At 43.6% G+C, this 17129-nt stretch overlaps 1 protein-coding gene across 2 annotated transcripts in view; it reads right to left on the bottom strand.

Moving 5' to 3' along the window:
- LOC106574981 (uncharacterized) overlaps positions 1–17129 on the bottom strand; it is a 38238-nt gene that overhangs the window by 9550 nt on the left and 11559 nt on the right. The window contains exon 5 of one of the 2 annotated variants that reach the window (XM_082964395.1): positions 6592–7459. The exons of the other annotated variant lie outside the window; for it this stretch is intronic. Within the exon in view, the coding sequence (XP_082820521.1) occupies positions 7410–7459 (50 nt within the window). The 3' untranslated portion in view covers positions 6592–7409. Of the gene's footprint in view, positions 1–6591; positions 7460–17129 lie in introns of those variants that run through there. 2 annotated transcript variants of the gene reach the window in all.

The raw sequence follows: 17129 nt of genomic DNA, 5'->3' as shown, positions 1-17129 counted from the left end.
GATGTCCTAGGAGTGTCATCTGATGAAGATCGTCAAAGGTTAGTGCATAATTTTAGCTGGTTTTCTGGTTTTTGTGACGCCTGTCCTTGCTAGGAAAATGGCTGTGCTTTTTCTTGTGTTGGAACTGTCCTAACATAATCTAACTTTATGCTTTCGCCATTAAGCCTTTTTGAAATCGGACAATGTGGTTACATTAAGGAGACGTGTTCCTTTAAAATGGTGTAAAATAGTCCTTTGTTTGAGAACTTTGAATTATGACATTTTGTGGTTTGGATGTGGCGCTCTGATTTTTCACTGGCTGTTGGATAGTGTGAACCGCTAGCCTCCCACCTGCCCAAGAGAGGTTAACTAACCTCCAGATGCCATTCAACTCCTTACGTGGCCTCTAACTGCTCTTATATGCAAGTAAAACTAAATGCATGCTCTTCAACCGATTGCTGCCCGTACCCGCCCGCCCATCCAGCATCACTACTCTGGACGGTTCTGACTTAGAATATGTGGACAACTACAAATACCTAGGTGTCTGGTTAGACTGTAAACTCTCCTTCCAGACTCACATTAAACATCTCCAATCCAAAATTAAATCTAGAACCGGCTTCCTATTTCACAACAAAGCATCCTTCACTCATGCTGCCAAACATACCCTCGTAAAACTGACCATCCTACCGATCCTCGACTTCGGCGATGTCATTTACAAAATAGCCTCCAACACTCGACTCAACAAATTGGATGCAGTCTATCACAGTGCCATCCGTTTTGTCACCAAAGCCCCATATACTACCCACCACTGCGACCTGTATGCTCTCGTTGGCTGGTCCTCGCTTCATACTCGTCGCCAAACCCACTGGTCTCTGCTAGGTAAAGCCCCGCCTTATCTCAGCTCACTGGTCACCATAGCAGCACCCACCCGTAGCACGCACTCCAGCAGGCATATCTCACTGGTCACCCCCAAAGCCAATTCTTCCTTTGGCCGCCTCTCCTTCCAATTCTCTGCTGCCAATGACGGGAACGAACTGCAAAAATCTCTGAAGTTGGAGACTCTTACCTCCCTCACTAGCTTTAAGCACCAGCTGTCAGAGCAGCTCACAGATCACTGCACCTGTACATAGCTCATCTGTAAATAGCCCATCCAATCTACCCCATCCCCATACTGTATTTATTTATCTTGCTCCTTTGCACCCCAGCATCTCTACTTGCACATTCATCTTCTGCACATCCTACCATTCCAGTGTTTAATTGCTATATTGTAATTACTTCGCCACCATGGCCTATTTATTGCCTTACCTCTCTTATCCTACCTCATTTGCACATGCTGTATATAGATTTTTGTACTGTATTATTGATTGTATGTTTGTTTATTCCATGTGTAACTCTGTGTTGTTGTATGTGTCGAACTGCTTTGCTTTATCTTGGCCAGTCGCAGTTGCAAATGAGAACTTGTTCTCAACTAGCCTACTTAAATAAAGGTGAAAAAAAAAGACAAACCCAAAATATCTAGCTATGTGGCTTTTAAAGAAGTTCACGTTCTTCACTTGGTTTGACACAAAAATAACAAATCAACCCTTTACCAAATGTGATAATACCTTAACAGATTTGTTACCTAGCATGGTATGACATGTTCTTTTGATATTAGGAAGTTTAAACCTGCTATTACATACCTGTAGTAATAAATAGAAACTGACACAAGGGTTAAGATCACAGTTCTGGAGATTTCTTTATTCTTTAGAATGGCGCCGGAAGAAATGGCAGCAGTTTTACGGGCACCAAACCAATTGCGCTGGTATGTGTTTTTTCCCGCGTTATTTGTAACTTATTTTGTACATAATGTTTCTGCAACCGTATCTTATGGCAAAAAAGATCTTCTGGATATCAGGACAGACAAAGATTTTTTCCACAACAAAGACGACACACAAGACATTCTCCAAACACCCCACAGGACCGACATCCCCGTTATTTGCAAGAGGAAGCGACGCAGGTACAGAGGACAAAGAGCCGGATGCCTGGTCAGGACCCGGCGAAGGTGACTGGGAAAGCTGCCGTTACTGTCAATACTACTCGCTAACGTGCAATCATTGGACAATAAATTAGACGAGGTACGATCACGAATATGCTACCAACGGGACATCAAAAATTGTAATATCCTATGTTTCACGGAATCGTGGCTGAATGACGACATGGATATTCAGCTAGCGGGATATACGCTGCACCGGCAAGATAGAACAGCACACTCTGGTAAGACAAGGGGGGGGGGGGGGGGCGGTCTGTGCATATTTGTAAACAACAGCTGGTGCACGAAATCTAAGGAAGTCTCTAGATTTTGCTCGCCTAAAGTAGAGTATATTGTGATAAATTGCAGGCCACACTACTTGCCTAGAGAGTTTTCAGCTATACTTTTCGTGGCTGTTTATTTACCACCACAGACAGATGTTGGCACTAAGACCACACTCAGACAGCTGTATAAGGAAATAAGCAAACAGGAAACCACTCACCCAGAGGCGGCGCTCCTATTGGCCGGAGACTTTAATGCAGGGAAACTTAAATCAGTTCTACCAAATTTCTATCAACATGTTAAATGTGCAACCAGAGGGGAAACAATTCTAGATCACCTGTACTCCACACAGACGCATACAAAGCTCTCCCTCGCCCTCCATTTGGTAAATCCAACCACAACTCTATCCTCCTGATTCCTGCTTACAAGCAAAAATTAAAGCAGGTAGCACCAGTGACTCGATCTATAAAAAAGTGGTCAGATGAAGCAGATGCTAAACTACAGGACTGTTTTGCTATCACAGACTGGAACATGTTCTGGGATTCTTCCAATGGCATTGAGGAGTACACCACATCAGTCACTGGCTTTATCAATAAGTGCATCGAGGACGTCGTCCCCACAGTGACTGCAAGTACATACCCCAACCAGAAGCCATGGATTACAGGCAACATTCGCACTGAGCTAAAGGGTAGAGCTGCCGCTTTCAAGGTGCGGGACTCTAACCTGGAAGCTTACAAGAAATCCTGCTATGCCCTGCGACAAACCATCAAAACAGGCAAAGCATCAATACAGGGCTAAGATTGAATCATACTACACCGGCTCCGACGCTCGTCTTATGTGGCAGGGCTTGCAAACTATTATAGACTACAAAGGGAAGCACAGCTGCGAGCTGCCCAGTGACACGAGCCTACCAGACGGGCTAAATCACTTCTATGCTCGCGTCGAGGCAAGCAACACTGAGGCATGCATGAGGGCATCAGCTGTTCCGGACGACTATGTGATCACGCTCTTCGCAGCTGACGTAAGACCTTTAAACAGGTCAACATACACAAAGCTGCGGGGCCAGACGGATTACCAGGACGTGTGCTCCGGGCATGTGCTGACCAACTGGCAGGTGTCTTCACTGACATTTTCAACATGTCCCTGATTGAGTCTGTAATACCATCATGTTTCAAGCAGACCACCATAGTCACTGTGCCCAAAACACAAAGGCAACCTGCCTAAATGACTACAGACCCGTAGCACTCACGTCCGTAGCCATAAAGTGCTTTGAAAAGGTTGGTAATGGCTCACATCAACACCATTATCCCAGAAACCCTAGACCCACTCCAATTTGCATACCGCCCAAACAGATCCACAGATGATGCAATCTCTATTGCACTCCACACTGCCCTTTCCCACCTGGACAAAAGGAACACTTATGTGAGAATGCTATTCATTGACTACAGCTCAGCGTTCAACACCATAGTACCCTCAAAGCTCATGCATGGCCAGGCACGACTCCAACACCATCATTAAGTTTGCAGATGACACAACAGTGGTAGGCCTGATCACAGACAACAATGAGACAGCCTATAGGGAGGTCGTCAGAGACCTGGCCGTGTGGTGTCAGAATAACAACCTATCCCTCAACGTAGCCTTGACTAAGGAGATGATTGTGGACTACAGAAAAAGGAGGACCGAGCACACCCCCATTCTCATCGACGGGGCTGTAGTAGAGCAGGTTGAGAGCTTCAAGTTCCTCGGTGTCCACATCAACAACAAACTAGATTGGTCCAAACACACCAAGACAGTCGTGAAGAGGGCACGACAAAGCCTATTCCCCCTCAGGAAACTAAAAAGATTTGGCATGGGTCCTGAGACCCTCAAAAGGTTCTACAGCTGCAACATCGAGAACATCCTGACTGGTTGTATCACTGCCTGGTACGGCAATTGCTTGACCTCTGACCGCAAGGCACTACAGAGGGTAGTGCGTACGGCCCAGTACATCACTGGGGCTAGGCTGCCTGCCATCCAGGACCTCTACACCAGGCGGTGTCAGAGGAAGGCCCTAAAAATTGTCAAAGACCCCAGCCACCCCAGTCATAGACTGTTCTCTCTACTACAGCATGGCAAGCGGTACCAGAGTGCCAAGTCTAGGACAAAAAGGCTTCTCAACAGTTTTTACCCCCAAGCCATAAGACTCCTGAACAGGTAATCAAATGGCTACCCGGACTATTTGCATTGTGTGCCCCCCCCCAAACCCTCTTTTTACACTGCTGCTACTCTCTGTTTATCATATATGCATAGTCACTTTAACCATACATTCATGTACATTCTACCTCAATTGGGCCGACCAACCAGTGCTCCCGCACATTGGCTAACCGGGCTATCTGCATTGTGTCCCACCACCCACCACCCCCTCTTTTACGCTACTGCTACTCTCTGTTCATCATATATGCTTAGTCACTTTAACCATATCTACATGTGCATACTACCTCAATCAGCCTGACTAACCGGTGTCTGTATGTAGCCTCGCTACTGTATATAGCCTGTCTTTTTATTGTTGTTTTATTTCTTTACTTACCTATTGTTCACCTAACACCTTTTTTGCACTATTGGTTAGAGCCTGTAAGTAAGCATTTCACTGTAAGGTCTACACCTGTTGTATTCAGTGCACATGACAAATAAACTTTGATTTGGTGCGTGCCTGCCCGGAACTTCCTGTTCCCCCACGACCACAGTGCAGCCACAGATAGAACAATGAGACAGATATTTCACCGGATGTATAAATGTGAAGCATCCGCTTAGCGTTTCCACTCACTACCAAATATGGTAGTGAGAGGAAGCCCGCTGGCCGGAAGTGGGAGAAGATGGAACGAGATGGATTTTGGCCGACATTCTGCAAATGTTCTAGTCGATGAAACATCTGATCTTAATACAGTTTTCTGTTCCCAAAACTAAAATCTGTTATGAACAGAGTGGACTGTTTTGTAGACTTTACCCTTTGCAAAAGTTATAAAAAATGGCTTTGTTTAGAAGGAATGTAAAGGTGAATTGAGTTATAGCACACGAGCGCTTCAGAGGAGGAATTGACTAACAGAAATATGCAGATGTGTGCTAGAACGTGCAAATAGGATCTCGGGAACTGGTGCTTGGCTTTGCCCGCGATGACTCATCTGTTCCCCATTGGAAACGACTGGTTGTGGTCTAACTTGTTTAGTTATAAAAAAATCTTTGGTGTAATCATCCTTGCATTCAGGGATTCCTGGGATGGCGCTACCCCATTATATGAGAAGGGCGGTGCTTAATTTGAGCCGGATCCTCCGGATTCACATTTGAGCCGGATCCACATGTACTCCATGTGTGTAACTTCTGTAAGGGGCTCAACACCACTGCTCCTGAGTGGCACAGCGGTCTAAGGCACTGCACCTTAGTACAAGAGGCATCACAACAGTCTCTGGTTCGAATCCAGTCTGTATCACATCCGGCCGTGATTGGGAATACCATACGGCGGCGCACAATTGGCCCAGCATCGTCCGGGTTTGGTACGGATAGGCCGTCATTGTAAATAAGAATTTGTTCTTTACCGACTTGCCTCGTTAAATAAAATATAACAAGTATAATATGCCATTAGGCAAAAGTCATGATAATGCATGCAATGCTTTATTATAAAGGTATTTTATTTAATGTGTTCTGGTACCTCAGAGACCCCCAGGTCAACCCTCTCAGGTACACTTTTGGTTCCAACACCTCCCAATTTACACAGTAAGCACTGGAGAAGTGGGTAGCTGCTGCTGCCTCCTCCGGGACACATCTTCTTTACATAGAGTTCATCAGGCTGTTGATTGTGGCATCTGGAATGTTATCCCACTCTTCAAAGGCCGTGTGAAATTCCTGGATATAGGAGGGAACTGGAACAAGCTGTCGTACACTTCGATCCGGACCATCCCGAACATGCTCAAAGGGTGACATGTCTGCGCATTGTCATGGAACATGAGGTGATGGTGGCGGATGAATGGCAGGACAATGGGCCTCAGGATCGTGTCATGGTTCGTTGTCTGTAGCTTATGCCTGCCCATACCATAACCCCACCATGGCGCACTCTGTTCACAACGTTGACATCAGGGATCCCCATTAGCTGCTGCCAAGGTATCGACTCAGCTACTCTTGTCCCCAGCACAAGGTGCACTTGTGTAATGATGATCATGCTATTTAATCAGATTCTTGATATGCCTCACCTGTCAGAAGGATGGATAATCTTAGCAAAGGAGAAATGCTCACTAACAGGGATGTAAACAAATTTATGCACAACATTTGTGAAAATAAGTTTGTCTGTCGGGAACATTTCGGGGATCTTTTATTTCACCTCATGAAAAATGGGACCAACACTTAACATTATTGCGTTTGTTTGTTCAGTGTAAACAGTATATATTTTTTAAATCATACAAACTATCAATAACAACATTTAAATTAAATCAGCCTGCTTTTCAGTTCTAATCAGGTCCCTACACAGGCTGAGAAGGATCCTGTAAGAGCGGAACATTTTCTGGCGACAGTAGTCGCAGTCTTGGAGGCCCAAAAACTTCTCAACTACAGATATAATGATGTCCAGCTTCTTGAACTTCATGTGCAGTACAATTAGTAACTGTGGCTATGAATACTAAAATATCCACCTTCTTCACAATAAGTGTATGCAGCTCACTTGATTGACGTACAACATTTGCAACTGATTGCGGTGCATCCACCACCATATCTTCAGAACTGTGGCCTCTTGCCCCTATAACTCTCTTCACCACCTCCACATAGGGTGAATGTACAGCAAATCTCCTAACAGGGCACTCTGGGAATTCAGGAATATGACCCCCTCCACAGTTGCAACATTTTACAATCACATAATCTTAAATAAAAAAATGTCCGTCTGCAAACACTTGACATGTGGCCAAACCTTTTGCATTTATTCCATTGCATCGGGTTTTACACCAACTCTCTTATGGGGTATCTTATATATCCCAGCTTTACATAGGGTGGTAGATACTCTTCATCAAACATCAATAATAGATATAAACTTTGTTCCTTTTTCACATTCTCCATACGGGTCAAGCGATGTGCATTTGAGTCCTTCTTCTTTGGGATTTGATTGGAGGATCGCATCCAACTTTTAGCTGCATACACCGCCACCTACTGTACTGGTGTGAGGGATTTCACAGCCTGCATACAATCAATTCATAGATACAGTAATTAATACAGAAATGCCTTGCCAACTATTAGCCCTCTAAAATAATGTGAAAAATGTTCTTGATTCGTGCAGGAGATTGTGACCTCCTCCTCAGACCAATTGTCATTACGCCCGAAACATTGTTCTGGGGACCAAAAGAGATATCTCAGTTTCAAAGTCTCAGCTTGGAAAGAAGAAGGCTTGTGAGGTACTGGTCGGTCACATGCAGGAACCAAACGTTAATGATGAATGAATTATGAATAATGAATAAGCTAAATCATTCAAATATAACTTGTATGTCTAAGCAGTATATAGGAGAACTAACGGTACTGTCCCGGCAGAGCTCCCGATCGAGGTGTACTCTGGTGCTTTATGTTTGTTGGAACCTCTCCAGCTTGCTGATAATAAAGAATGATTCATTTAAGTTTGACTGAGTCCCCTTGTGATGATTTTCCACAATAAAAACCCACCAGCCCATTCCACTATTTAACCCCATCTAGTCCTACACCAGACCACACCACTCAACACCCTCTGTAGCTGCTCTGCAGTAAATCCTCAATATCCCAAGTAATACTCTGCCGCGGCCACCACAACCTCTATTTTCTGTGACTTTCTATCCATTTCTGCAGTACAATTCACAACCATGGCTATACATTCTAAAAAGCCCACCTTGCTGAAGCACATATTATTCCCGTCACTCTCTCTTGGTCTCTGCCTACTCACAATAAAACTCTCAGGATCCCTCATCCTATACCCATCTTCCTCTACCACTCTCTTCACTGCATCAGCATACAACACTTTCTGTACTACTGTAACCCTGGCAAGCTATCTGCCTTTCTCTCACCTGACACTTCAGCTCTCCAGCCCCATTGGTTACCCCACAACTAACACACAGACCTTTCTCCACAAAACCACACATTCCTTCATCTCATGCTCTCCTGCACACTTTTCACATCTAGGCATCTCATGCCTACACACTGCTGCAACAGGCCCATAAACCTGACACCTAAAACACTGTAGTATTTACAGAACAAAAGCGCCCACGGGATAACTGACACTTCCTACCTTGACCATTCTTGCAGAGACTCTGCATCAAAACTCCACATGAGAATGTATTCTCCATTTCCCAAGGCTCTACACCGGATCTACGTCTCACCTAACGGTGAGCATCACAGACACCTGGAATCTTCCATTTCAACTGCTCCTCCTTAACACTTAAACCTAATCCCATTATCACTCCTTTCAATGCCGCCCTGTTCCGGAGAGCAATTCGAGTCACAATTATTGTCCCCAATCGCGAAATCCGGAGTGCCCACTGCCTCTGGATATACAATGGGGGGGGAAAGTATTTGATCCGCTGCTGATTTTGTACGTTTGCCCACTTACAAAGAAATGATCAGTCTATAATTTTAATAGTAGGTTTATTTGAACAGTGAGAGACAGAATAACAAAAAAATCCAGAAAAACGCATGTCAAAAATGTTATAAAATTATTTGCATTTTAATGAGGGAAATAGGTATTTGACCCCTCTGCAAAACATGACTTAGTACTTGGTGGCAAAACCCTTGTTGGCAATCACAGAGGTCAGACGTTTCTTGTAGTTGGCCACCAGGTTTGCACACATCTCAGGAGGGATTTTGTCCCACTCCTCTTTGCAGATCTTCTCCAAGGTTTCGAGGCTGACATTTGGCAACTCGAACCTTCAGCTCCCTCCCCAGATTTTCTATGGGATTAAGGTCTGGAGACTGGCTAGGCCACTCCAGGACCTTAATGTGTTTCTTCTTGAGCCACTCCTTTGTTGCCTTGGCCGTGTGTTCTGGGTCATTGTCATACTGGAATACCCATCCACGACCCATTTTCAATGCCCTGGCTGAGGGAAGGAGGTTCTCACCCATGACTTGATGGTACATGGCCCCGTCCATCATCCCTTTGATGCGATGAAGTTGTCCTGTCCCCTTAGCAGAAAAACACCCCCAAAGCATAATGTTTCCACCTCCATGTTTGACGGTGGAGATGGTGTTCTTGGGGTGATAGGCAGCATTCCTCCTCCTCCTCCAAACACGGCGAGTTGAGTTGATGTCAAAGAGCTCCATTTTGGTCTCATCTGACCACAACACTTTCACCAGTTGTCCTCTGAGTCATTCAGATGTTCATTGGCAAACTTCAGACGGGCATGTATATGTATTTTTGAGCAGGGGGACCTTGCGGGCGCTGCAGGATTTCAGTCCATCACGGCGTAGTGTGTTACCAATTGTTTTCTTGGTGACTATGGTCCCAGCTGCCTTGAGATCATTGACAAGATCCTCCCGTGTAGTTCTGGGCTGATTCCTCACCGTTCTCATGATCATTGCAACTCCACGAGGTGAGATCTTGCATGGAGCCCCAGGCCGAGGGAGATTGACAGTTATTTTGTGTTTCTTCCATTTGCAAATAATCGCACCAAATGTTGTCACCTTCTCACCAAGCTGCTTGACGATGGTCTTGTAGCCCATTCCAGCCTTGTGTAGGTCTACAATCTTGTCCCTGACATCCTTGGAGAGCTCTTTGGTCTTGGCCAGGGTGGAGAGTTTGGAATCTGATTGATTGATTGCTTCTGTGGACAGGTGTCTTTTTTACAGGTAACAAGCTGTGGTTAGGAGCACTCCCTTTAAGAGAGTGTGCTGCTAATCTCAGCTCGTTACCTGTATAAAAGACACCTGGGAGGCAGAAATCTTTCTGATTGAGAGGGGGTCAAACACTTATTTCCCTCATTAAAATGCAAATCAATTTATAACATTTTTGACATGCGTTTTTCTGGATATTTTTGTTGTTATTCTGTCTCTCACTGTTCAAATAAACCTACCATTAAAATTATAGACTGATCCTTTCTTTGTCAGTGGGCAAACGTACAAAATCAGCAGGGGATCAAATACTTTTTTCCCCCACTGTAAGAGAAACAATAAATCATTGAGTCCACTCCGAGTTACCTTCACCAATCTTGTTTCTCATGTTCTGAGAGTCCTTTAGGAGCCTTTTGGCAAACTCCAAGCTGGCTGTTATATGCCCTTTACTGAGGAGAGGCTTCCATCTGGCCACTCTACCATATAGGCCTGATTGGTAGAGTGCTGCAGAAATTGTTGTCCTTCTGGAAGGTTCTTGCAGCGCCACAGAGGAACTCTGGAGCTCTGTCAGCGTGACCATTGGGTTCTTGGTCACCTCCCTGACCAAGGCTCTTGGAGGATTTTCGATCATATCCTTGGACTAAAACGACTGACACTCAAATGCAAGCCTAACACCATGTGCAAAGAGCCTTTCGGTAATGTAGCACATTCAATAGTATCTCTGTCTCTATTCACTGTCAACTGCGTTTATTTTCAGCAAACTTAACATGTGTACATATTTGTCTGAACATGAGATTCAATGACGTGCTCAATGGGATTGAGATCCGGGCTCTTTGCTGGCGATGGCAGAACACTGATATTCCCGTCTTGCAGGAAATCACACACAGAACGAGCAGTATGGCTGGTGGCATTGTCATGCTGAAAGGTCATGTCAGGATGAGCCTGCAGGAAGGGTACCACATGAGGGAGGAGGATGTCTTCCCTGTAACGCACAGCATTGAGATTGGCTGCAATGACAACAAGCTCAGTCCGATGATGCTGTGACACACCGCCCCAGACCATGACGGACCCTCCACCTCCAAATCGATCCCGCTCCAGAGTACAAGCCTCGGTGTAACGCTTATTCCTTCGACGATAAACACAAATCCGACCATCACCCCTGGAGAGACACAACTGCGACTCGTCAGTGAAGAGCCCTTTTTGCCAGTCCTGTCCAGCGGCGGTGGGTTTGTGCCCATAGGCGAAGTTGTTGCCGGTGATGTCTGGTGAGGACCTGCCTAACAACAGGCCTACAAGCCCTCAGTCCAGCCTCTCTCAGACTATTGCGGACAGTCTGAGCACTGATGGAGGGATTGTGCGTTCCTGGTGTAACTCGGGCAGTTGTTGTTGCCATCCTCTACCTGTCCAGCAGGTGTGATGTTCGGATGTACTGATCCTGTGCAGGTGTTGTTACACGTGGTCTGCCACTGCGAAGACGATCAGCTGTCCGTCCTGTCTCCATGTAGTGCTGTCTTAGGCGTCTCACAGTACATACATTGAAATGTATTGCCCTGGCCACATCTGCAGTCCTCATGCCTCCTTGTAGTATTCCTAAGGCACGTTCACGCAGATGAGCAGGGACCCTGGGCATCGTTATTTTGGTGTTTTTCCAGAGTCAGTAGAAAGGCCACTTTAGTGTCATAAGTTTTCATAACTGTGACCTTAATTGCCTACCCTCTGTAAGCCGTTAGTGTCTTAACGACCGTTTCACAGGTGCATGTTCATGAATTGTTTATAGGTCAATGAACAAGCATGGGAAACAGTGTTTAAACTCTTTACAATTTAGAACTGTGAAGTTATTTGGATTTTTACAAATTATCTTTGAAAGACAGAGTCCTGAAAAAGAGATGTTTCTTTTTTGTTGTTGAGATGTCATGCTGCCCGTGCACCGAAGACATGGATGTCCATTATGGCAGCCCCCCGCACCTCTCTGATTCAGAGGGGTTGGGTTAAATGTGGAAGACACATTTTAGTTGAATGCATTCAGTTGTACAACTGACTAGGTATCCCCCTCTCCCATTTGGAAAGTATTTAGACCCCTTGACTTTTTCCACATTTTGTTGCGTCACAGCATTATTCTAAAATGTAGTAAATAAAACATTTCTCAATCTACACACAATACCCAATAATGACAAAGCAAACCAGTTTTTAGAAATGTTTTCACAAAAAAAAAACAGAAATACCTTATTTACGTAAGTATTCAGACCCTTTGCTATGAGACTCAACATTGAGCTCAGGTACATCCTGTTTCCATTGATCATCCTTGAGATGTTTCTACAACTTGATTGTTATCAACCTGTGGTAAATTCAATTGATTGGACATGATTGATTCGTAAAGGTCCCACATTTGACACTGCATGTCAAAGCAAAAACCAAGCCATGAGGTCGACGGAATTGTCTGTAGATCTCCATGAAAGGATTATGTCGATGCACAGATCTGGGGGAGGGCACCAAAACATTTCTGCAGTGTTTATTTTTTATTGAACCTTAATTAAACTAGGCAAGTCGGTTAACCTCTATGGGCTAGGTGGGACGCTTACCTACTCAACAGCCAGTGTAATCCCGTGGCGCGATATTCAAATACCTTAGAAATGCTATTACTTCAATTTCTCAAACATATGACTATTTTACACCATTTTAAAGACAAGACTTTCGTTAATCTAACCACACTGTCCGATTTCAAAAAGGCTTTACAACGAAAGCAAAACATTAGATTATGTCAGCAGAGTACTGTCATGACGTTGGCCTCTTTGAGTACAGGGAGGACAGTTGACCCCCTCCCCCTTGCACCATCCCCCAACCCACCTCCCCCCACCCAGGCCCTGTGTGAAGGGGTTGTAAAACCCTAAGAGGAGAATCTCTTGCCACATGGCCCATAGAGAGACACAGGAAATTCTTCCAACTCACAGAATTGGGGAGCCAAGCGACATTTGTGTTCTGGAGAAGGTATGGAAGACTGGTGAAGAATCCAGCTACGAACTGGTCCGCTTGGTACAATTTTGTGATACTCAGAAGAGACAATATAGCCATATTACCATAAAACGGTTTATATAATAGCCTCAGCTATGAGACTTGCATCCACATGGTTGTATAAAATGTATTAATAAGGATAAAGCTATTTGTAATACATTGAGATGCTATGTACTGATGTTAATGTGATAAGCTTGGTACAGAAATACAATTCTAACTCAGTCACCGGCACGCCCCCAGGGACACAGACAGGACCAGGCGTCATGTGACAAGCCTGTTCTATGTTCACTATAAAACCATACCCTGATTTACTTTCTAACAGACCAGGCCTCCACTCCATTGCGAGTTGGCCAATAGGTTTGACCATCCAAGTACTCTACTGAAAGTGAACTATACCACGTGGTTAACTTTTAGACTATTGATATCGACAGAATAAGAAGCAGTCTTTGATATTAATTAATAGTCTGCAGCTAGAAATTATATAATTTAACACGAAGACCGACGAAACATACATTCTATAACGACATTAATGAATGTCGCTTTGAAAGATCCATTCTAACCGAGAGAGAGAGGGAGAGAGAGCGAGAGAACGCGGACAAAACTCTCCAACAGAACGACGCTCCAACAAGGATCCCGACGACACACTGAGCGTAAATATATATTGATTGCAATTGTTCCCAAATGAGTGAGCGTTCATGTGCAAAGGTTTAGCATGTCAATTGTTAATATTAATGAACTCAACTGAACATTTTATGACCCATTGTTTAACAAGACACCAGCCAGGCCTGTTAGCCCACTAGGGCACATTACTCTACCAATTCTTTGTGACGATAATTACTGTTTGTATACTTTCTGTGAATTACTTAGTTTAGTAAATAAATGATTTTAAGACAATTGATGTATGGATGACTCTTAGTAAAGACTGGGTTCGTGCAGATACAACAATTTACGACATTTGGAATGAGACTGGACGCGAGGTAAAATACACCATTTAAACCAGAAGATAATCGGCCTATACTATAATAGAATATAATATATAAGGTTATAATATAGGAAAGTTATATTAGGAAATTATAACTTTGTAATCTGAATATTTTCCTTGGTGCCCCGATCTCCTAGTTAATTACAATTAAACGATGAATCAGTTTGATCGCGTGATAATAATTACAGGGAGTTAATTGATAAACATGTCTTCAGTTTAATGGTACCCCAAAGACACGACAGTACCCAGCCAGAAATAATCAGACACCCATTTTTCAAGCTAGCATATAATGTCACATAAACCCAAACCACAGCTAAATGCAGCACTAACCTTTGATGATCTTCATCAGATGACACCCCTAGGACATTATGTTATACAATACATGCATGTTTTGTTCAATCAAGTTCATATTTATATCAAAAAACTGCTTTTTAAATTAGCATGTGACTAGCATGTGACTAGCATTCCCACCGAACACTTCCGGTGAATTTACTAAATTTCTCACGATAAACGTTCACAAAAAACATAACAATTATTTTAAGAATTATAGATACAGAACTCCTCTATGCACTCGCTATGTCCGATTTTAAAATAGCTTTTCGGTGAAAGCACATTTTGCAATATTCTAAGTAGATAGCCCGCCATCACAGGCTAGCTATTTTGACACCAACCAAGTTTGGCACTCACCAAACTACTATTAGAAAAGTTTGATTACCTTTGGTGTTCTTCATCAGAATGCACTCCCAGGACTTCTACTTCAATAACAAATGTTGGTTTGGTCCCAAATAATCCATAGTTCTATCCAAATAGCGGCGTTTTGTTCGTGCGTTCAAGACACTATCTGAAGGGTAAATAAGGGTCACGCGCCCGACGCGTTTCGTGACAAAAAAATTCTAAATATTCCACTACCGTACTTCGAAGCATGTCAACCGCTGTTTAAAATCAATTTTTATGCCATTTTTCTCGTAAAAAAGCGATAATATTCCGACTGGGAAAGCGTGTTTACGTTCAAAGAGAGAGAAAATAAAAACATCTCGTGCCCTCGTCCCAGTCTGATGGTCCTCTGACCGGCCACTATCCAAACGCGCTAATGTTTTTCAGCCAGGGGCTGCCTCGATATCATTCAGCTTTTTCCCGGGTTCTGAGAGCCTATGGGAGCCGTAGGAAGTGTCACGTTACAGCAAAGATCCTCAGTTTTCAATAAACAGAGCCAAGAAGAACAAGAACTTGTCAGACAGGCCACTTCCTGTAAGGAATCTTCTCAGGTTTTTGCCTGCCATATGAGTTCTGTTATACTCACAGACACCATTCAAACAGTTTTAGAAACTTTAGGGTGTTTTCTATCCAAAGCCAATAATTATATGCATATTCTAGTTACTGGGCAGGAGTAGTAACCAGATTAAATCGGGTACGTTTTTTATCCGGCCGTGCAAATACTGCCCCCTATCCCCAACAGGTTAACACACAGGTCTGGGGTATTGGGGTCAAATTTGTGGAGCTTAACAAGGGTGATATATGTTCTCATTATCCAATTGTATTGCAACTATCTCAGGCGGGTGTTTATTGTCTGTCTCTTGAGCTTTAGAGGATACATTTTCACATTTACATTTTAGTCATTTAGCAGACGCTCTTATCCAGAGCGACTTACAGTAGTGAATGCATACATTTCATTTCATTTATTTATTTTATTTTTTGTGCTGGCCCCCCGTGGGAAACGAACCCACAACCCTGGCGTTGCAAACACCATGCGCTACCAACTGAGCTACAGGGAAGGCCTATCGGCCGATCGGATACCATACCTCAATACACTACATATCCGAAAGTGGACCTAGAAGTTCGTCCTTAAATATCTATTGGGAGCCCATCTGGACCTGCCTCTTTACCTCCCTTCAAATTGAAAATAGCATCAGATATTTCAACACCATCCAATTCCTTTTCCAGATCCAATTTAGTGTCTTCTGAACTAGAGGGAACATCAAGACCTAATTAGTTCTCAGGAGATTCAGAGTTGTAAAGTGTGTTGTAGTAGGAAGCAAATGTTTGGTTTATTTCTACAGGATCCATTAACAATTGTCCATGTTAATTATCAATTGCATTAATGGCTCTGGCTGAATTGAACTTCTTAATGCACCAGGCCAGCAATTTAACAGGTTTTTCACCTTGATCATAGGACTGTTTCAGCCTAGTTAAGCTGTTTGCAGCCTTTGGAGGTGGAAAGTTCTTCAAACTAAGCTTTAATGCAGCTGGTGGCCACACCAGATACTGACTGTTACTTTTGATTTTGACGAAAGGTCGACCGATTATGATTTTTCAACGCTGATACCGATTGGAGGGCCAAAAAAGCCGATACCCATTAATCGGACGATTTATTTTTTTATTTTATTTGTAATAATGACAATTACAACAATACTGAATGAACACTTATTTGAACTTAATATAATACATCAATAAAATCAATTTAGCCTCAAATAAATAATGAAACATGTTCAATTTGGTTTAAATAATGCAAAAACAAAGTGTTGGAGAAGAAAGTAAAAGTGCAATATGTGCCATGTAAAAAAGCTAACGTTTAAGTTCCTTGCTCAGAACACGAGAACATATGAAAGCTGGTGGTTCCTTTTAACATGAGTCTTCAATATTCCCAGATAAGATGTTTTAGGTTGTAGATATTATAGGAATTATAGGACTATTTCTCTCTATACGATTTGTATTTCATATACCTTTGACTATTGGATGTTCTTATAGGCACTTTAGTATTGCCAGTGTAACAGTATAGCTTCCGTCCCTCTCCTCGCTCCTACCTGGGCTCGAACCAGGAACACATCGACAACAGCCACCCTCGAAGCAGCGTTACCCATGTAGAGCAAGGGGAAACAACTACTCCAAGTCTCAGAGCGAGTGACGTTTGAAACGCTATTAGCGCGCACCCGGCTAACTAGCTAGCCATTTCACATGGGTTACACCAGCCTAATCTCGGGAGTTGACAGGCTTGAAGTCATAAACAGCACAATGCGAGCTGCTGGCAAAACGCACGAAAGTGCTATTTTGAATGAATGCTTACGAGCCTGCTGC

This window comes from Salmo salar, chromosome 17 (assembly GCF_965601325.2).
Source record: "Salmo salar chromosome 17, fSalSal1, whole genome shotgun sequence".
NCBI classification, from domain to species: Eukaryota; Metazoa; Chordata; class Actinopteri; order Salmoniformes; family Salmonidae; genus Salmo; species Salmo salar.
The sequence above is the reverse complement of the archived record's forward strand: the minus strand, read 5'-3'. Positions and strand labels throughout refer to the sequence as shown.